Raw genomic sequence first — 21,022 nt, 5'->3', positions numbered from 1 at the left:
ATAAAAACTTATTTAAGAGCATATTGCTACTTCGATTTCTAATATAAATCCAGAGACCAATTTATCCAAACGTGGTGGCCGTTTTCACTAACCCTATTGGCTGTTTTCTTTTGCGTGGTGGCCGTTTTCAATGTTGGTCGCTTTCACTGGGACTCTCTATTTTCACGGGAACATTGCCAAAGTGGATTAACCAAATATTAATTATCAATGTTAGAGAATAGCCATTCAGTAATGTAGATTATCCACCGAAACAGATTCTATTTAGCTCAAGGGGCAAATAGCTATGAAAATTAAATGAATAGAAAACCCAGAAAATCCGTTATGATACCAGGTGTTTGCTAAGAGGGTAAGAATATTCTGTCATACCGGTAGTGTTGTAAATGCGTCCCGGGGTGCTAATGGACCCTACAACATTAACCTTAATGTATTGTTGTTCCGTGTCGTCATGGGCACTAAAGTCATGACTCTGCAACTCCTCTGGCCATCGGAGTGAGCGGTCCGATGAACATAACGACTAACTTACTCTCAGCAGCATGTGTTTTTGAGGGAGGGCTTGGGGGAAAGGGGAGGGGGGAGGGGGGGTGAAACTCACTTTGGACTCTCCCTCACGGTCACGCTGAGGGACGCAGGTCCAGTCATGCAACTAGCTGTTGGATGGAACGTGCCAGGATCGGTTGGTCGTTCGAATCTTACATTTTCCCTGATTACGAGCATTGGTTTGTCTGCACCACATACCCGTGTGATTATAATTTATTTAAAGAGAGTCTAAAATAGGGTTCTCCAAATCAATACATGTCTAAAACCTGCATCAGGCTCTCGGGACGGTGAGGTAGCCTGGTTGTTAAATTGTTCACTCGTCACAACGACGACCCGGGTTCACGTCCCAACATGGGTACAATGTGTGAAGCTAAATTCTGGATTGAAAACTGATAAAAGCGGCGTACAACAATACTCACTCACTCTTCAGGTTCCCACCTCGTATAGGCTTACATGCCGTGATATAACTGAAATACTGGCTCATAACACAAATCTACCTGTATATATCATATGACATGCATATGTAAGTATGTCATACACCATTGGGAGGGAGTTATTGTTGTTTAACGGAGCATTCTGCCGTATTCCGGCTACATCATTGCTATCTGCGCATAATCTGGTTCAGACCAACAAGTGACTGGATCCATAGGATATGTGAAATGCTGGACTACCTCATTGATAACATTTGTGTAAAATTTGGGGGTAAGACTTTCAGGCAAAAAAAGCATCTCCAATTGTTCTCCCATTCTTGCTGATCTGCTTTTTTTGCATATGAATCGAAATTTCTGCTCGGATTGGCAAAGTTAAAACAAGGTAAATTCGCCAGTTTAACTTGAGTTCTAGGTTTATCAATGATCTGATATCGTTCATTTAGCCATAAAACAGTCAATTCCCTTCCACTGATTTACTCGCCTGAACTATGAATAAAGGAGACCAGTGAACCGCCTCATCTGTTGCATATTAAGATCTATGCATCTTAAGATTCAGTGTGACAAAACACTCTCCACAAGACTGAATGACAAGAGGGATGACCTCAACTTTCCTGTAGTCAATTTTATGTCCAGCAATAATCCTGATGAGCCTTGGTAGACATTTCACAACGTTTGAGGTACAATTGATCATGCGCTTTCTACAAAGTTTTCGAAGAGCGCCACACGTCTCTTGCTCATTCGTTGATGGATCTATGCTACAAGAAGGTCTCAGTACAGCTTTCAAAAAGTGTTATGGTAGACATAATTATGGAGGGAATTTCCAAATTTGACGCCTCAGTGAAAAGAATTATGTTCGATGCAGTTGCCTATTTTGTTCTATCTGTGTTGCCTACAAGTTCTTCCTGTGTTTCATCATGTGAACAATTGACTTGCCTTTGAACGTGTTTGTGATAGGTGCCACCGGTGGGACAGAATACGCTCACCTTTTCGCGCACACCCGGTACCATCATCAATTGATAGTGATTCATAAACACATGCTCATCATATAGTCAGAGCTGTACAGTCAACTCTGCTTTTGGCAGAGATTTGTTTCATGAATATAGAAAGGGGTTGGTTGTTGTTTTATGTTTGAGTCATTGTTAAATAATGATCATACCAGGTGTTCGCGAAAATAGTAAGTACGTTAGTATTTTGTTTCTGAACAGGTCTCCGTGCGAATTAGTTGTATTAATTGTTTCATGCAAGTGAAGGGCAACGACGAACACATCGTTACCCCTAAACCAATTTGTCTTGTGTTTTGTAGTCTAATTTCCGGAGAATCGTATCTCCAAAACGGCTGTTTAAGGAACCAAGTGCGGATTGGTCGCAAAGTGAGTGAGTGAATACTTACCACATGGTGAAATACAAGAACACGAGTACGATGCAGACCAACCAGTGATAATTGTCAGAGCGAATCTGTAGTTCGAACCCACATTTACCTGATAATACCGTCTCCCTTAAGATACGTCGCTGTAATGTTCATGTGCGATTTAAATATATTCATGAGAACTTTAGGTGATATACGATATTGTTTAAAAATATTTTCTTATTTTCAAACAAACCAATGTTTGATGTTAAGAGCAACGTCCCATGGGGTACATGGGCAGACAAAAACGCGTTGATGTATATACACAGCCATAACTTTTACCCCACACATTAACAATAAAAGTTACACATAATAACCTGCATGTATATATTTAGAATTAATCAGTCAAGTCAAGATTCACTACACAAGAAGTTTACGTTATCCTCAAATCTATCTTACATCATATACATCAAATGTTGCTCAATGCATATCATGATCAATATGCTTATATTACTTGTCCCTTTATCTCATAGGATTACCACGGTGTTAAAGAAGGCGATGAAATGCACATGGCGAAACGTTAAAAACAATAAATGGACAATCGTTTAAAACTACTCTACAATTTCTCAAACAATGACGTCAAGTGCTTCCTCGATAACTAATAAGTCAAACTGAACTTATAGTTCAGATAATCCAGGCACGAGATGGGTTCATATTTGTCTGAACCATCTAGACATTTAATCACGGTGTCATTATTTGGGTCGACAAAGAAAGCAATTGATTGTCGACTCTGATGTTTCTTCAGTTCCAATTCAGGAATCAGGACCCGGTGTTTCTGAAAATAACAGAGATTCATTATGTACGTGACACACTTGTGAACACAATTGTCTTACCCCAAAGCTTAAGCCATTCAAATACTGTCCCCCTTCACAAGCACCCAGTCTCCATGATCAGATGAACAGTTGACCGACAAGACCTTGGAGTTGATATGTCATGCTCACCAGACATGTAGTGGTATGTACCCACAGTGCTAGTCAGTCTTGTGTTGGTGCAACCTATTCTTAGAGTGGATCCGTGGCAAGTCACACATGAACACGGGGCTATCTTACACATATCGCTTGTTTCAAAGTCACCACTCTGTCTTCAATTTGTGACAGGCCAGATCATACCCTTCATACAGTTACGTCAAAAACTGAAGCAGTCACACCATTTGTGTATTGATTTGACAACTCACTGATCTTCACTCGGACAGACGTAACACAGAACTAAACAACATGTAAATATAACTGAAAGCGAACAGCCCAGAGGATGTAGTATCAAGGAACACTCGTCCGCCCTCGGGTTCAGTCGGCCTGTTCCGCTACATAACACCTCTGATGTTTGTTGTTTATCATCATAGAGGCGGTCGGTAATTAAACCGGTCTGAACCCGATAGTCCAGTGATGACATCATGTGGGTCGTTGTACACAATTTGGAAACGAAGACATGAGCATGAACATGAGCATGTTTGAAGATATATTCTGTGCTTAACGCCAATTAGGTAGGGCCCATGTAGATTAGGGATAAACAGTGTCAGAAAATGTTCTCCCATTATTTCAGAAGAGACGTTTGATAAGACTGATTCTCTCAGCGTTAACCCTGCTCACTGTGGCTTTAAGCTGATCTCCGGTCCATCGCTGCATCAGGTCACCAATGTTGACCACGATGGCGCCAGGCACAGGCTGGGCCGGAACATACACGCCATCAGTATTCATCACCTGAAACATGTCATAGAACACACATGCCAGCAGTATTCAATACCTGAAACATGTCATAACACATACATGCCAGCAGTATTCAATACCTGAAACATGTCATACCACATACATGCCGGCAGTATTCATCACCTGAAACATTTCATAGAACACACATGCCAGCAGTATTCAATACCTGAAACATGTCATAACACATACATGCCATCAGTATTCATCCCCTGAAACATGTCATACCACATACATGCCAGCAGTATTCATCACCTGAAACATGTCATAGAACACACATGCCAGCAGTATTCAATACCTTAAACATGTCATACCACATACAGCAGTATTCATCAACTGAAACATGTCATACCACACACATGCCAGCAGTATTCATCACCTGAAACATGTCATACCACATACATGCCATCAGTATTCATCCCCTGAAACATGTCATACCACATACATGCCATCAGTATTCATCACCTGAAACATGTCATACCACATACATGCCAGCAATATTCGTAACCTGAAACATGTCATACCACATACATGTCATCAGTAGTCATCATCTGTATTATGTCATACCACATACATGTCATCAGTATTCATCTCCTGAAACATGTCATAATACCATACACGTCGTCAGTATTCATCATCTGATACATTTCATATCACATTCACGTCGTCAGTGTTCATCATAATTATCGTTATAATCCGATATGGTTGCCTCAGCTTTCAAAAGGTATGGTAGACATGTGGAGGACATTTCCAAATTTGACGCATCAGTAACAAAAATGCAATTCCCTATTGTGACTTGTATCATACGTTCCCGGTTTTTTTTCAGGTGAACAATTAACTTGCCTTTGCATGTGTTTGTGCTCGGTGCCACCGGTGAGACAGGATACGCTCACCTTACGAACACCTGGTATCATTACTATTTGGTTGTGATTCATAAACACATGCTCATGATATAGTCGGACTCGTACAATCAATTCTGCTTAATGCAGAGATTTCTGTTTGATTGGGAAAGGGAACTATTTGAAGACAATAACTTCACTCTGTGGGTATACGGAACGATTTATCAACATCTTGTAGAATGAGAATGATAATGAGAATAGACATGCTGCCTTATGCATTTTGATTTCTTCTACAGATCATAATAAGAAATAAAATGTATTCACTATGGAAAGATGAACATACGTTTAAAGTCAAATATGCATTCGGTTTTCGTGGTATTTATATTTTCAAATTGGCCAAAGTTCAAGAAATCATCACATGTATTTCATTTTGGCAATATGACATTATGTCGCTTTCCAACTGGAACACATTGAGAACCTTACTTCTAAGCCTCCAACGTCATCTTGGAACAGCAGCGTTATTGTTCCGTAGTCGGAATGTTCTCCACAGCGAACTTGACCTGGTTTCACGGCTGTAACAGCAGGCATGGAAACTTTATATTTTATTTTTGTAAAAGTGTGCCTTTCAGAGACAATTGTCCATTTTAAATTGTAATAACATATATTTCAATATCCACATACATATCCACATTCACGCCCTACGCCCATCCCATCACCAACCCCAAACCCTTACTAAAACACATACATGTAGCTCACCTTAACGTTGTATATAAAGTAACAGCAACTGTTTAACCCATGTTACATTGAATAGAAACAACGCTTACTTCCAAACAGAGGGGGGTAGTACAGACTTCTGAGAGTGGTGGCGCCGCCCTTCTTGCCCATCAGGTTGTGACACTCACGCAGGTAATAGCGATCCTGAAACACAGGGAGAAATTGAGACTCTCACGCAAGAAACTGAATTCTGATCCGATAGCACATGTAGAAATTGAGCCCTGATTCCGCAACACCGGGACGAAATTGAATTCTGATCCTGCAGCGAAGTTGTAAGCACACCTTTATTACGGACGTTTGATGCGATAGGCAGGATAGCAAAGAAAGGCTCACCTATCTGTTTATTCCTATATATACCTACATTCACCTCATGAACCTACTATCGAGGTCATACCTGAAGTTTGATACCGATAGACAAGGAAAAGCTCTGTCATCTGTTTACACCTACAGTTTACAACAACACATCTACATTCATCCCACGAAGCTACTATTAAGGTCCTACCTGAAGTTTGAGGCCGATAGACAGGACATCAAGGACTCGCTCTGCCAGTTTTGTGCAGTCATCGAAGAAGGATACGAAAGTTGACTTTAATTTGGGAACATCCGCCGGCCACGTCTGTAATAGACCAACCATTTACTTATGTCATCTAGCAACTTGACACGAATTTGGAAAGAAATGTATATTCAGTTCAAAACGAAACGCAGTTCTCACTTCCGAGCTTACTGATATCCAAAACGTGATCTATTTGCACAACAAAGACACACAGTGCTAGAATAACATGTCTAGACACGTTCCATGCATCGTTGTTAGATTCGAACAGAGCAGAGACTGTTCATGTCCATATCCATGAGACAAAATGTCCAGAAAGTGTCTTTCAGAGCTTTTAACATGAAACATTTATTGTTCTATGCTGAAGGTACCCATGATAGTGAAGCGTAGCAAATTTCCGGTCGACGTTTTTTGCATGACACGGAATGAACCAGATAAGGCACAAACAATCGTCATCGAGTATTGATCAAGATTGAAGCTGGAAAACACGGAAATAGATCGACAGGGTCACTACACTACGATTTACCGTCTCGTTACACATAATGCAAACATGCGTCAACTACTGCCAGGAGACCATTTGAACCCACCAAAGACCCGTGTCGGCAAACATAGTGCGTCGGTTGTCAACGGCTCATCTCGGGTTGCGACGCCAATGCTTTAGTTTGTGCGTTTGTTTTGGAATTGAGTATATTGAGGACGAGGTGGGATAAGGGCCCTATGTGACCCGATAGAGATGTCAAATGTTAAAGTTAAAGACTAAAATATTCGTATGAGAAAAATCAGACATGTCCACATTGCTGACATGCAGCAAGGTTGTTTTCGAACGCAAGTCTTGTTCTTGTGACATAGCCAGGCACATTAGTATGACCCAAATTAGTAACAACAGGACGATGTTTCGAATTTGAAATGAAAATCTAAGTAAGACGAAGACCTATTCCAAGGTCAAAATCTTACTTTTGTCTATAATATTGTTTCAAACATGTCATACACAATTATCCATCTGGGGGTCAGAACGGACCCTTAGCAAACTTTATCCTTTGTTGATGAAGTGTCATACTGTAGAAAGATGTTACCCCATTCCTGGTGTCCCCTTGCCTCATGCCACTGCAATGCTGCTATTTAAGGGGCATAAAACAATATTAATTCACTCACTAGGGCTTGTTCCTATGCAACCACCTAGTATATGTGCTCAACTTTATTCCTTGATCACTGGGGCTTTGTTAGAATACGTGGTGACCACAGATACATTTACGTATCTATATTCAGAGGTTCATGACAATTTGTGAAACATGAAAGCAAATGCCATCTGACGTTTACTGAGAAAACAATATGTCAAATGCTGCACTTCCTCAGTGATAACATCTATGTAACATTTTGGGTGTTAGACATTTAGGCAAGAGGTAGGCATCGCCATGGGCACCATTTGTGCTCCCCTTCTTGCAGATCTGTTGCTTTAGGCATATGAATTGGAATTTCTGTTTGGATTGGCAATGTCAAAACAAGATAATCTGGCCAAAAAGTTTAACTTAAGCTTCAGGTATATCGATTATATCTTTAAAATATCCAATTCCCTTCCACTGATTTACCAGAGACCAGTGAGACCGCCTCATCTGTTTCACTGAGATACCATGCCGCATTTAAACATGAATACCCAACTCAGACACAGTATACCGACTCCGGGCCGACCAGTACCCCTAAAAGCACAGCGCCAGGCAGGGTAACAACCCGTACCGACTTTTAACGTCTATTGGTTGCTCGCGGCCGCAGATCGAACCCCCGACCTTCCGCTCTCAGGGGGGACGCTCTACTTCTTGACCAGGGAGACGTTCTTGCCATCTTTGTTAGGGAGGAAAGCCCAGCATGACGCAGGTCGTAGATGTTTACCATTTAACGGATATGATGCTGACAAATCTACAAACATAATAAAGACGAACCGGGATTCGAACCCATGATAATAGGTCAATGGCACGCGGAAGGGACGCAATTGTACACAGAGAAGTGATACGGCTTAGATGATGAAAACATTTTGACGACTTTCGAATTCTTCATTTCTTTTCCTTGTTATAAATGTCGTCTTATAACCAGTATCACTAGTCTCACACAAGACCTTATGCTTACGTGCACAGGCCATATACAGGTCGATATTCAAATACATGTAATTGCCGAAAACGGAACATCTACAATATAAACTACTTATATTCAGAGTTTTATTATATTTGAAATACAATTTCCGAGTAACAGCATTAAAGGACTTTTCAATATGGCTGCACAGTGGCCACATTGAAATGAAATTCGAACATCTTAAAACAATTCAAAGGTAATTGTAGTAACAGCAGGACATTACATATCTATTTACTTTAACTCAGGTGACCTAAAAGTAACAAGCTGTGGCATATTCCTGATGATAAACAATTCTAAATACCCCATCATTCCTTGGTGTAAAGTTGAACGCTCGGGATTCAGCCTTGTAAGGAAATAAACAAAGAGGTGTCACTATACTGAGCCGCTTTTGGTAATATTTTACTTGTACAATGATGTTAGATTAATGTGGTAGGAAAGCCGAAAGTGTGGCGTCCTGTAAATAATCGACTGAAGATGAGACAAACCAGTGATTGATATTATGAGCAACGGTCAAGCAATCACCGAGCTTGACCACACGGTCCGTGTACGGCAGGCATATTTTGCTGGGAATCAATTCTAACACGTAAATGCCCGCGTTGATCGTAGCCGGGTGAGCACGGGTAGGGTGGTGGCATTGTAATCGGAACGAGTCTTGGATTCGAACCCAAAGCAGCAAGACAACGAGATGCACCACTGCACAGTGTACAGTGTACACGGAGCGTTATTGTTAAATGAGTGGGCAAGTGCATATTTTTTAATAATGTTAAGAATCCGTGGGGATCTGCAAAATAACTTGCCGCAAGTATCACTGTCACTGTCACAGATAAATTACGTATGAAAATATTGGGCGGGGTCACCAAAAACACAATAATCAGTTTCGTGACCTACGATTCTCTCTCCAGGGCAACCCAGCCATGATCACCAAGGTCACTCTGGACTCGAGCACACTTCCTCTTCTCCTCCACAGGTTGATCAAAGAAGGACTTGGACGTTGTGAACATGTCATCCACCTGGAACAAGAATGAGTGAGTGAGTATGGTTTTACGCCGCTTTTAGCAATTTTCCAGCAATATCACGGCGGGGGACACCAGAAATGGGCTTCACACATTGTACCCATGTCGGGAATCGAACCCAGGTCTTCGGCGTGACGAGCGAACGCTTTAACCACTAGGCTACCCGAGCGCCCCACCTGGAACAAGAACTGCATGTGTGATGGATGACTGTATCATTGATACATTGCATGTGTGATGGATGACTGTATCATTGATACATTGCATGTGTGTGGATGACGGCATATAAACATTGCATGTGTGATAGATGACTATCATTTGATACATTGCATGTGTGATATAATATAAACACGGGATGTTGCTTACCTGCCTCTGCTGAACGCCATGATTGATCAGGTACACAAAGCCAATTGCACTGAAGGCATCATATATCTCCCTGGCCGTAGTCTCCAAAACTTCACTCGCCACGGACGTAGGGTCCGCTACATTCAGTCCGTACTTCTGGAAATCAACAACTGGAATAGCAGACGCCGCCATGGCCGCCCGATGAAAATGTCAACTGACCTCTCTCCCAGGTCAAACGGTAAACACGTGACTTCTGATTGACCTACATGTATATAGAGGTTATCACGCGAGTGTGTTTGGGGATGGTAAATATCCTGCATTAGGAATAAACATTGTATTAAGCGAGCCTTGGCGAGCTAAATACATAGTGTTTATTCCTAATACAGGATATTTAGACACGAGTTCCATGCGACGGAGTGTGTCGATCCCCGAATGACGAGGGCGACGCCATGTTTGTTTATAAACAGTTAAAGTAGTCCCTACTTGACCTTTGATATTTGCATCTCTATCCGCATATGACCCCCAACGGATATCGTTTTTATCCGTTGGCTTTATCCTGCCGAGAAACCTACCCATTATATAATAATTAAAAATATACGGTAACTTCACAAGGCTTCGAGCGTTCATGAATACTTGAAATAAACACACTGGCACTTGTTTCGTAAACCAATATCTCACACACCGCTCAGCAAACATTTTAGTGCGTTCTTCTACTAGTTAATTAAATAGTATACAACTCACAGATTATACAACTCGTTCCATTCGTTCCCAAGTTTACAAGTTCAATGGTGATACACCAGTGCTATTTCTTACTATAATAGTGGTTAATAGACGCATGCCATTACATGGAGTACATGGAATATCGCCAAAGCGGCGTAAACCCACATTCACACGCTTCCGGTGGATATTTGGAACTGGAGACCAAAGGGTAATTAGAGAAAACAGTCACTGCACATGAGAAAAACAAAACAAAAGGGTAAGTGAAAACGGCCACCACTTGTGGACAAAACAGTCAACAGGAACGGTGCAAACGGATTGTGTATTTACGATGTTTTGATAGTGGAGTACTAGATTCATCCATTGCTTTTTAATGTTTTGATTCTATTTCCCTGATTTGATTGTAGAAGCCAGTTTGAAAATATAACTTGTTACTCATCTTCAAAAAAACAGACCGTGAAATAGTTTCTACAGAACTTTAAAAGACTAATCCAATGTATAACTTTGTTTTGAATGAGAAGATCTCAGTTCAGTGTTTTATTGTAGAAGCTAGTTAGCTGTAATCATAAACGTATATATAGACGAGATAACATGAGTTGAATATGAATGATCACTCGTCAACACGTGTACGAGACCTACGTGCTCGGATTGCAAGAAGACAATGAAAGCTGGGCAACATGCCAATATTTGAGTTTTGAGGTGTGTGGATATTTGTAAATGTGGACATCACACAAATCAGTGATATTTGTCAGAGCTAATCTGTAGTTCGAACCCACAATCACCCATATTACCGGCTCCCTTAGATACGTCGCTGTAATGTTCATGTGCAAATTGAGATATACTCTTGACAACTTTATGTGATAAACCATATTATTATACATATTTCCTCATGTTCAAACAAACTAGTGTTTGATGTTAAGAGAAACCTCCCATCGAGGTACAGGGACAGACAAAAACGCGTTGATGTATACACACAGCCATAACTTTTACCCCACACATTAACAATAAAAGTTACACATAATCACCTGCATGTATATATTTAGAATTAATCAGTCAAGTACTATAGGGCAGTTTCTGATCAAGATTCAATACACAAGAAGTTTTCGTTATCCTCAAATCTATCTTTCCTCATATACATCAAATGATGCTAAATACATATCATGATCAGTATGCTCATATTACTTGTCCCTTTATCTCCTAGGATCACCACGGTGTTAAAGGAGGCGATGAAATGCACATGCGAAACGTTAACAACAATAAATGGACAATCGTTTAAAACTACCCTCCATTTTCTCAAACAATGACGTCAAGGGCTTCCTCGATAACTAAAAGGTCAGACTGAACTTATAGTTCAGATAATCCAGGCACGAGATGGGTTCATATTTGTCTGAACCATCTAGACATTTAATCATGGTGTCACTATTTGGGTTGACAAAGAAAGCAATTGATTGTCGACTCTGACGTTTCTTCAGTTCCAATTCAGGAATCAGGACCCGGTGTTTCTGAAAATAACAAAGATTCATAATGTACGTGACACAATTGTCCTAAGCACTAACGCATTGCCTGATTATCTAAACACTACCCGTGACTGTGTGTGTGAACATTCAACCACATCAGATCAGAGTAACAGATGGTATTCCAAGATTTACCTATTCAAGTACTGTGCACCTTCACAAGCACCTAGTCTCCATGATCAGATTAACAGTTGACCAACAAGACCTTGGAGTTGATATGTCAAGGTCACGAGACATGTAGTAGTATGTACCAACAGTTCTAGTCAGTCTTGTGTTGGTGAAACCTGTTCTCAGATTTGATCTATGGCAAGTGACATCAGAACACGGGGCTATCTTAAACATGTCACCTCTCTGAAGTTTCCATCTGGATTTTAACCAAATTGTGACGGGCCAGATCAGACCCTACTGTTACGTCAAAAACTGAAGCAGTCACGCCATTCGTGTATTGATTTGACAACTCACTGATCTTTACTCGGACAGACATAACACAGAACTAAACGACATGAAAATGTATTGAAAGCCAACAGCCCAGAGGATGTAGTATCAAGGAACACTCGTCCGCCCTCGGATTCAGTCGGCTGGTTCCGCTACATAACACCTCTGATGTGTGTTGTTTAACGCCATAGACGGCGTATGAAAATAATTGAGTCTAAACCAGGCAGTCCAGTGATCCCCTGTCCCCTCAGTTGCCGCTTACGACAAGCATGGGTTGCTGAACAACAATGATGAAGTGAGTTATATTTCATGACGTCAATTTAAACAGTGTAATCACGCATATAGTAATATATAGAGGATATTTCATGTGTCGAGTGAAATATCATGTTTCTCTCATCGAGTGACGGGGGGAAGGAGATGTTTTCACGAGAAAATATCTCCTTTTTCCCCGTCACGAGACGAAACGAACAGTCTCGATTGACGAGTTGAATGGGAAATTTAGTCTATAAGGAAACATTTTCGCGAGAATAACAAACGTCAAGAAGTGATATTAACCCCATTAAACGATCGTCTGTCATTACTCTTGTATGACAATAGTTCCGTCAAAGTGATATGTTCACTGCAATGAAAATATCACTTTTCTCAACTTCGGAAATCTCAGTCGTTCACATTGAAGTATATAATAAACAGTATTTTTGGTGAAAACGTATTCTGGGCTTAACATTAATTGGGTAGGAACCACATAGATTAATTAGGGCTAAACTGTCCGTCATAAAATGTTGTCCCATTATTTCACATGTATACAAGAGAAGTATGATAAGACTGATTCTAGAAGAATCTGCTCACTGTGGCTTTAAGCTTGTCTGCCGTCCATCGCTGCATCAGGTCACCAATGTTGACAACGATGGCGCCGGGCACAGGCTGGGCCGGAACATACACATCGTCAGTATTCATCACCTGAAACATGTCACCAGTATTCATCACCTGAAACTTGTCATACCACATACATGCCATCAGTATTCATCACCTGAAAGATGTCATACCACATACATGTCATTAGTAGTCATCACCTTAAACATGTCATACCACATACATGCCAGCAGTATTCATCACCTGAAACATGTCATACCACATACATGTCATCAGTATTCATCACCTGAAAGATGTCGTACCACATACATGTTATCAGTATTCATTACCTGAAACATGTCATACCACATACATGCCATCAGTATTCATCACCTGAAAGATGTCATACCACATACATGCCATCAGAATTCATCACCTGAAACATGTCATACCACATACATACCAGCAGTATTCATCACCTGAAACATGTCGTACCACATACATGCCATCAGTATTCATCATAATTATCGTTATAATCAGATATGGTTGCTGCTGACAGAAAGACATTTTTTGTATCTTACCAAGATGACAATCAAAGGACATATTGGTTGTGTAACATTATGGCATATCCTTATTCCAATTGTTTCAGATATTTTTATAGGTGAGAAGGTTTTGATAAACTTGATATTCATTTAGACTTCAGACAAATTCCACGGAGAACGCAGTTTGTAGTTTACATGTCCCTAATTGAAAAGTGACCCGTGCAGAGCCAGCACCCAATGCTTGCCGTAAAAGGCGACTATGCTTGTCATGGGAGGCGACTAACGGGATCGGGTGGTCAGGCTCGCTTACTTGGTTGATGCATGTCATCGTATCCCAAATGCGAGGATCGATGCTCATGATATCAATCATTGGAATGTCTGGTCCAGACTCAATTATTTACAGACCGCCGTCATATAGCTGGGATATTGCTGGGTGCGACGTTTAACAACAAACAAACTAATTTCAAAGCAGAAAGGTGAGCTCGAAAGGCCTTATTTCACATATGATCTTCGTCTTGCGTATGGTAATGGAACTGTTGGATGACAATGACTTCACACTTTGGGTATACGGAACTTTAATCAACGTGTTGTAGAATGAGAATGATAAAGAGAATAGACATGCTGCCTTATGCATTTTAATTTCTTCTATAGATGATAATGTATACACTGAGGAAAGATGAACATATTTTTAAAGTCATATATGCATTCGGTTTGCTTATGTGCTGCGTATTTATAGTATTTGTGTTTTCTAATAGGCAAAAGTTCAAGAAATCATCATAATTATTTCATTTTGGCAAGATGACATTATGTCGCTTTCCTCCTGGAACACATTGAGAACCTTACCTCTAAGCCTCCAACGTCATCTTGGAACAGCAGCGTTATTGTTCCGTAGTCGGAATGTTCTCCACAGCGAACTTGACCTGGTTTCACGGCTGCAACAGCAGAAATGGAAACTCTTTATATCTTATATTTGTTATAATGTGCCCATAAGAGAGAATTGTCCATTTTAAATTGCAATAACATATATTTCAATATCCACATTCATATCCACATTCACGCCCTACGCCCATCCCATCACCAACCCCACCCTTACTAAAACACATAGCTCACCTCAACGTTGTATATAAAGTAACAGCGACTGTTTAACCCATGTTACATTGAATAGAAACAACGCTTACTTCCAGACAGAGGGGGGTAGTACAGACTTCTGAGTGTGGTGGCGCCGCCCTTCTTGCCCATCAGGTTGTGACACCCCCGCAGGTAATAGCGATCCTGAAACACAGGGTGAAATTGAGACTCTCACGCAAGAAATTGAATTCTGATCCAGTGACACGGAGATAAATGGGGTTCTCTGATCCCGCAACACGGGGAGAAATTTAATTCTTCGAGCCTGAAACCTGGGTAGAAATTCTGATCCTGCAACACAGAAACATCAAAGAAACGCTCAGCAAACTGTTTATACATACATACCTACATTCACTCCATAAAGCTAGCATCAACGTCATACCTGAAGTTTGAGGCCTGTAGACAGGACATCAAGGATCCGCTCTGTCATCTGTGTGCATTCGTCAAAGAAGGATACGAAAGTTGGCTTAAAATTTGGAACATCCGCCGGCCACGCCTGTAAAAGACCATCATCTCATCTAGCAACTGGACACGAATTTGCAAAGAAATGTATTCTAAGTTCCAAAGAAACGCACTTCCCACTTCTGATCTCATTGACATCCAATATATCAGTTCTATTACGGCGTGTCATCCTTATGAGGTGACGTGAAATCGTCGTTCAAGACTATTGCACTTATATAATTGACGTGTGTGTGTGTGTGTGTGTGTGTGTGTGTGTGTGTGTGTGTGTGTGTTTAGGCCCTTAATGCCAAGCGCCAGACAGGGCATCCACAAGTCGTATTTTAACGTCTTTTTGGTATGACGTGGCCGGTGATCGAGCCCTCGACCTCCCGCTCTCCGGGCGGAAGCTCTACCTCTAGACCACCGAGGCGGTCTTGTCATCTTTATAAGGGATGAAAGCCCAGTAATCATACATGTCGAAGATGTTTACCACTTGCGGGAAACCCACAATAACGGATATGATGCTGACAAATCTAGAAACATAATCAGGACTAAGCGGGATTTGAACTCGTAATAATATGCACAGAGAAGGGATGCGCCTTAGATGACAAACACAAAAATGAATTTGACAACTTTCGAATTCTTCATGTATTTTCATTGTTATAAAAATCGCACATCAGTCTCACACAAAGCTTCAGCTTTGTAGACTGTATGTTTACATACAAAAGCCAAATACAGGTTAATATGCAAATAATTGCCGAAAAACGGAACATACAGGTATGTTGAACATATCGAAATACAATTTCCTAGTTATAGCAAAGTAATTTTCAATATGGCTGCACGGTGGCCATATTGAAAATGAGATTTGAACATCTTAAAAACATTCAAGTGTCATTACTGAAGTAACAATCAAGCCAAGATCCTGCACAAATGGTTTCCGAAGAGTAGTCTTTACAGAGATACCGACGGATCAGCAGGATATTATATACTATTAAACTCTATTTACCTTCAGTCAGGTGAGCTAAAAGTTACATTCCTGATAACAAAATTCTAAATACCCCATCATCCCTTGGTGAAAAGTTGAACGCTTCCTTTAGGTCTCCAGTCTGTCGCTCGGGATTCAGCCTTGTAAGGAAATAGACAAAGAGGTGTCACTATACCGCTTTGTATTTCAGTTATACAGTGATGTTAGATTAATTTGGTAGGTAAGCCCAAAGTGATGGCGTCCTTTAAATAATCGACTCTAGATGACACAAACCAGTGATTGATATTATGAGCAGCGATCACGCAGTCACCGAGCTTGACCACACGGTCCGTGTACGGCAGGCATATGTTGATGGGGATCAATTCTAATAGTAAATACCTCTGTTACATTACGGTTATTGTCATCGTTACACATGCTCTGCCTGCACACACTGTAGTTACTAGTGCCTGCTCTCTGGATCTACCTACTCAGTGTTAATGTTGGATCTCAGTAACTTAGTCTACAACATGCTTACTAAGGATTTCGTTGAAGGAAAGCTTCCCCGTAACCTGCCTTTGACAGATAGGATTCATTGGAAATAGTATGAAATATACCCCGTTCAGATAATTAGTTGTCTGTGCATGTGTGGACAAATTAAAATCAAATTTAGATAGTATTTAGCAATTTTATAAGAAAATAGTTGGCGTGGGTACCAAAAACACAATAATTATTTTCGTGACTTACGATTCGCTCTCCAGGGCAACCCAACCATGATCACTATAGTCTGTCTGGACTCGAGCACACTTCCTCTTCTCCTCCACAGGTTGATCAAAGAAGGACTTGGACGCCGTGAACATGTCATCCACCTGGAATAACAATAGTACAATAACCCCCATGTCTCACCTAGTGGCACAGTGAACATGTCATCGAACAGGAATAACAATAGAAATACACTCTCACCTAGTGACACTGTGAACATGTCATCGAACAGGAATGGCAATAGTACAATACACTCTCACCTAGTGACACTGTGAACATGTCATCGAACTGGAACAATGTGTGATGGATGACGGCAGGGTATCAATAAATTATGGCCCTGTCACACTACAACGTGTAGCAGGTGAGGTGAAATGGGGTTTAACGTTGCGTCCAAGATTATTGCACTTATATAGCGACGTGCATGTACGTGTGTGTGTTTGTGTGGTTGCTTGTACTAGTCCGGACTGATGCCGATTTATAGTGCTAGCCCACTGAGATACCATGCCGCAGTTTAACATGAATACCCCACTCAGACACAGTATACTGACTCCGAGCCGACCAGTCCTTGTTTTAGGCCTTTAATGTCGAGCGCCAGACAGGGTAACAACAAGTACCATCTTTTTACGTCTTTTGGTATGACGCGGCCGGGGATCGAACCCCGGACCTTCCGCTCTCCGGGTGGACGCTCTACCACTCGACCACGGAGGCGGTACAACGTTTAGCAGTAACGTACGACGACATATGAGAATGTTTTGCCCAAACGCTGAAACACGCTATGGAAAAGGTAGGTGTAAGTTGTATACGTTAAAAGCACGCTGGTATACGTTGTAGTACGCCGAAGCTTAAAAACATTTTTGTGCAAGCACAAAATTTTCGGCGTATGGAAACGTATGAACGTATGAATTATACGTTAGGCATACGTTAGTGGAAGATTCTACATACGTTAAACGCCATGTATGCGTTTCCCATACAGCCCGCTTAGCGCGCTAGTCATGCGATACTCATACGCTGGGCATACCTTGAACACGCCAGACACACGCCGTCATAAGTTATGTATAAGTCAGTGATACGCTACTAATACGTTAGACATATGTTACATATACGGTGAACTCGTTATATATATGCTATGGATACGCCAAAATCATGGTTTTTCTATGAAAGCTCGACGTATGACAGCGTACTAACTGTCTTTTACACGTTAGGTGCAAGTTACTCTAAAACGCTGTAGTGTGACTGGGCCATTACATTGCTATTCAAATAAAGGTGTGATAAAAGCGTGATCGCACTGTCAGAGAAAAGCCCAAAGTGACGCAGATGATTGACACTTAACAATTTGGTGTAACAACGATCGCAATCAGTACCAATCTTGGACTCGAACCCACGATCACGCAGATCCTATCACAACTAAGGGACGTAGCTTCTAATAGAAGAATAATCTTTGATGGGTCATTACGGCCTTCCCGTAGACACATATGACTCATAATCTTTACTACGACAGCATTTGGATAGTCTGCCTAACCTGTATAAACACAGGACATGTTGCTTACCTGCCTCTGCTCAATGCCATGATTGATCAGGTACACAAAGCCAATTGTACTGAAGGCATCATATATCTCCCTGGCCGTAGTCTCCAAAACTTCACTCGCCACGGACGTAGGGTCCGCTACATTCAGTCCGTACTTCTGGAAATCAACAACTGGAATAGCAGACGCCGCCATGGCCGCCCGATGAAAATGTCAACTGACCTCTCTCCCAGGTCAAACGGTAAACACGTGACTTCTGATTGACCTACATGTATATAGAGGTTATCACGCGAGTGTGTTTGGGGATGGTAAATATCCTGCATTAGGAATAAACATTGTATTAAGCGAGCCTTGGCGAGCTAAATACATAGTGTTTATTCCTAATACAGGATATTTAGACACGAGTTCCATGCGACAGAGTGTGTCGATCGCCGAATGACGAGGGCGACGCCATGTTTGTTTATAAACAGTAAAAGTAGTCCCTACTTGACCATTGATATTTGCATCTCTATCCGCATATGACCCCAACGGATATCGTTTTTATCCGTTGGCTTTATCCTGCCGAGAAACCTACCCATTATGTAATAATTAAAAATATACGGTAACTTCACAAGGCTTCGAGCGTTCATGAATACTTGAAATAAACACACTGGCACTGGAATAGCAGACGCCGCCATGGCCGCCCGATTAGGATTCAAACTGACTTCTCTCCCAGGTCAAGTGGCAAATACGTGACGGCTGTGCGACCTTAATATATTTTAAAGCTACGGTAACTCGACAAGGCTTAGATCGTTCCGCTGTTTGCATTCATGTAAGAATGAGACGAACGTTGACATCCACGCCTGTAATAGAACAACATTATACTGCTATACCTAGCAACTGGACACGCATTTACAAAGAAACGTAAAAGGTCTGTGGTAGGATAAGTGCCCTATGTGGTCCACATTGTTGCGGAAGCCTGATATATTTGTATGATAATTATCAGACATGTTCATACGGCTGACCTGTAGCCACTTGTCTTTCTCACGCTTGCATGGTTTGTACTTATGACATAACCAGGTACATTAGTAAGGCCTCAATAAGAAACAAAATGCCGATTTTAAATATAAAGCTAATTGTAAAAAAGTCCATTTCCAAAGATAATTCATTCACCATATCTGTTTATACATCGCCTAAGATATTCAACTTTGGCTAAAGATTGCTCATGTTCAAACATTTAAAAGCATTCTTGTTTAAAACTTCTAAAATATCCTTTACTGATGTCTTTAATATTGTCTCGAACATGCCATATTTCATTTCTTAAATTATGCATACCTCGTAGGTCAGAGTGGACCCTAAGCAAACCTTGTCCTTTAAAGTTTTAATATTATAATGTTAGCAAGATGACCCTTTGAAGTCTTGGTGCAACAAAATTAAAGACCTGGGGTGTTGAGGTACCCTGGTGGTTACGGCGTTCCCTCTTTACGCCGGAGGTCTGGGTTCGATTCCCCACATGGATTCAGTATGTGAAGCGCATTGTGATATTGTGATATTGTGATATTGTTTTGATGTTGCTTTACAAGGGATGCAAGCCCGAGGTGATGCAGGTCGGAGATTATTACCTCTTTGGTGAAACCGACAGTACCGGATATGATGTTGACAAACCTAGAAACATTATCAGGACGAACCTGGATTCGAACCCATGATAACAGGTTTCTGGCACGACCAAGCAACACAAGAGCTTGATTTTGACAACTTTCGAAGTTGTCATTCCTTTCCATTGTTATTAAACATGATGATGCTATAACAATCCAATGTTATTACACTAACACACATTTCAGCTGAAAACACTTGGTGCAAACAAAAAGAGAAGAACAGCATTTTTGCAACTTTGTATGCCGCACAAACGTTGAATAGCCTCCAACAAACACCATTCTTCTTATAGCCATAAATACTCTCCCAAGGTTTCAGCTTTGTAGACTATATGTGTACGTGCAAAGGCAAATTACAGGTCAAGATTTCAAACTATTGCCTAAAAACGAAAACAATTCACATATATGTTGAACCCACAAGAAGCTATTTTTATTCTTATTTCACTTCATTTCGAAATACAATTTCCGAGTTACAGCCATAAAGATGGTTGCAATATTGAAAATGAAATTTAAACATCTTGAAACAATTTAAGTGTCATCATTGTTGTAACATTAATGCTTATATTCAGCACAAGCGGTTTCAGAAGAGCAATCTTTACCAAGATGCTGACGGACAAGGGGGCCATGACATTAGCTCTCTTGACGTTCGGTCAGGTGAGCAAAAAGTAACATACTCTGGCATATTCCTGAACATTAACAATTCTAAATACCTAAGCATTACCTGGTGTAAAGTTAAATGTTTCCTTTAGGTCTCTAGTCTCTTTAGGAGAGTTGATATGATCAAATAGATCGTTGATTATGATGTTAAAC

General features: G+C 40.9%; 2 protein-coding genes across 5 annotated transcripts; both read right to left on the bottom strand.

Annotated features, from left to right (window-relative positions):
* Nucleotides 1-2,686: 2,686 nt before the first annotated feature.
* On the bottom strand, nucleotides 2,687-19,237 carry LOC124141469 (proline hydroxylase buaE-like). 2 transcript variants are annotated; one of them, XM_048402409.1, is made up of 8 exons: nucleotides 18,606-19,237; nucleotides 17,044-17,165; nucleotides 16,394-16,460; nucleotides 15,277-15,390; nucleotides 14,948-15,041; nucleotides 5,396-5,484; nucleotides 3,960-4,070; nucleotides 2,687-3,148 (listed from the first exon to the last, which is right to left on the bottom strand). In XM_048402409.1, exons 1-8 carry the CDS (start codon nucleotides 18,774-18,776, stop codon nucleotides 2,972-2,974), a joined length of 945 nt encoding a protein of 314 aa, XP_048258366.1. In that variant the 5' UTR covers nucleotides 18,777-19,237; the 3' UTR covers nucleotides 2,687-2,971. The 2 variants fall into 2 exon arrangements, with proteins under 2 accessions (XP_048258366.1, XP_046365452.1); XM_046509496.2 differs by lacking the exons at nucleotides 2,687-3,148; nucleotides 3,960-4,070; nucleotides 5,396-5,484 and adding exons at nucleotides 11,450-11,931; nucleotides 13,225-13,335; nucleotides 14,613-14,701 and having other exon boundaries at nucleotides 18,606-19,231.
* LOC124141471 (2-oxoglutarate-dependent dioxygenase ecdK-like) lies at nucleotides 6,188-10,232 on the bottom strand. 3 transcript variants are annotated; one of them, XR_007222864.1, is made up of 5 exons: nucleotides 9,734-10,232; nucleotides 9,246-9,367; nucleotides 8,659-8,700; nucleotides 7,968-8,147; nucleotides 6,188-6,302 (listed from the first exon to the last, which is right to left on the bottom strand). XR_007222864.1 is itself a non-coding variant. In XM_046509499.2 (4 exons), the coding sequence occupies exons 1-4, from the start codon at nucleotides 9,902-9,904 to the stop codon at nucleotides 6,275-6,277; spliced, it is 363 nt and encodes a 120-aa protein (XP_046365455.2). In that variant the 5' UTR covers nucleotides 9,905-10,230; the 3' UTR covers nucleotides 6,190-6,274. The 3 variants fall into 3 exon arrangements, 2 of the variants coding, with proteins under 2 accessions (XP_048258367.1, XP_046365455.2); XM_046509499.2 differs by lacking the exon at nucleotides 7,968-8,147 and having other exon boundaries at nucleotides 6,190-6,302; nucleotides 9,734-10,230; XM_048402410.1 differs by lacking the exons at nucleotides 7,968-8,147; nucleotides 8,659-8,700 and having other exon boundaries at nucleotides 6,189-6,302; nucleotides 9,734-10,206.
* Nucleotides 19,238-21,022: the final 1,785 nt, after the last annotated feature.

Source organism: Haliotis rufescens, unplaced genomic scaffold, assembly GCF_023055435.1.
Source record: "Haliotis rufescens isolate VD_foot unplaced genomic scaffold, xgHalRufe1.0.p SCAF_26, whole genome shotgun sequence".
NCBI lineage: Eukaryota > Metazoa > Mollusca > Gastropoda > Lepetellida > Haliotidae > Haliotis > Haliotis rufescens.
The sequence above is the reverse complement of the archived record's forward strand: the minus strand, read 5'-3'. Positions and strand labels throughout refer to the sequence as shown.

Coding starts and splice junctions, on each gene's coding strand:
- LOC124141471 (XM_046509499.2), bottom strand. CDS start 9,904: ATGGCGGCGTCTGCTATTCCAGTTGTTGATTTCCAGAAGTACGGACTG. Junction 8,701..9,245: donor GTTGCCCTGGAGAGAGAATC/GTAGGTCACGAA, acceptor TTTCCTTACAAG/GCTGAATCCCGAGCGTTCAA. Junction 6,303..8,658: donor TTACACCAAGGAATGATGGG/GTATTTAGAATT, acceptor GGTCTATTACAG/ACGTGGCCGGCGGATGTTCC.
- LOC124141469 (XM_048402409.1), bottom strand. CDS start 18,776: ATGGCGGCGTCTGCTATTCCAGTTGTTGATTTCCAGAAGTACGGACTG. Junction 17,166..18,605: donor ATGGCATTGAGCAGAGGCAG/GTAAGCAACATG, acceptor TTGTTATTCCAG/GTGGATGACATGTTCACGGC. Junction 4,071..5,395: donor ATGACGTTGGAGGCTTAGAA/GTAAGGTTCTCA, acceptor GACATGTTTCAG/GTGATGAATACTGATGGCGT.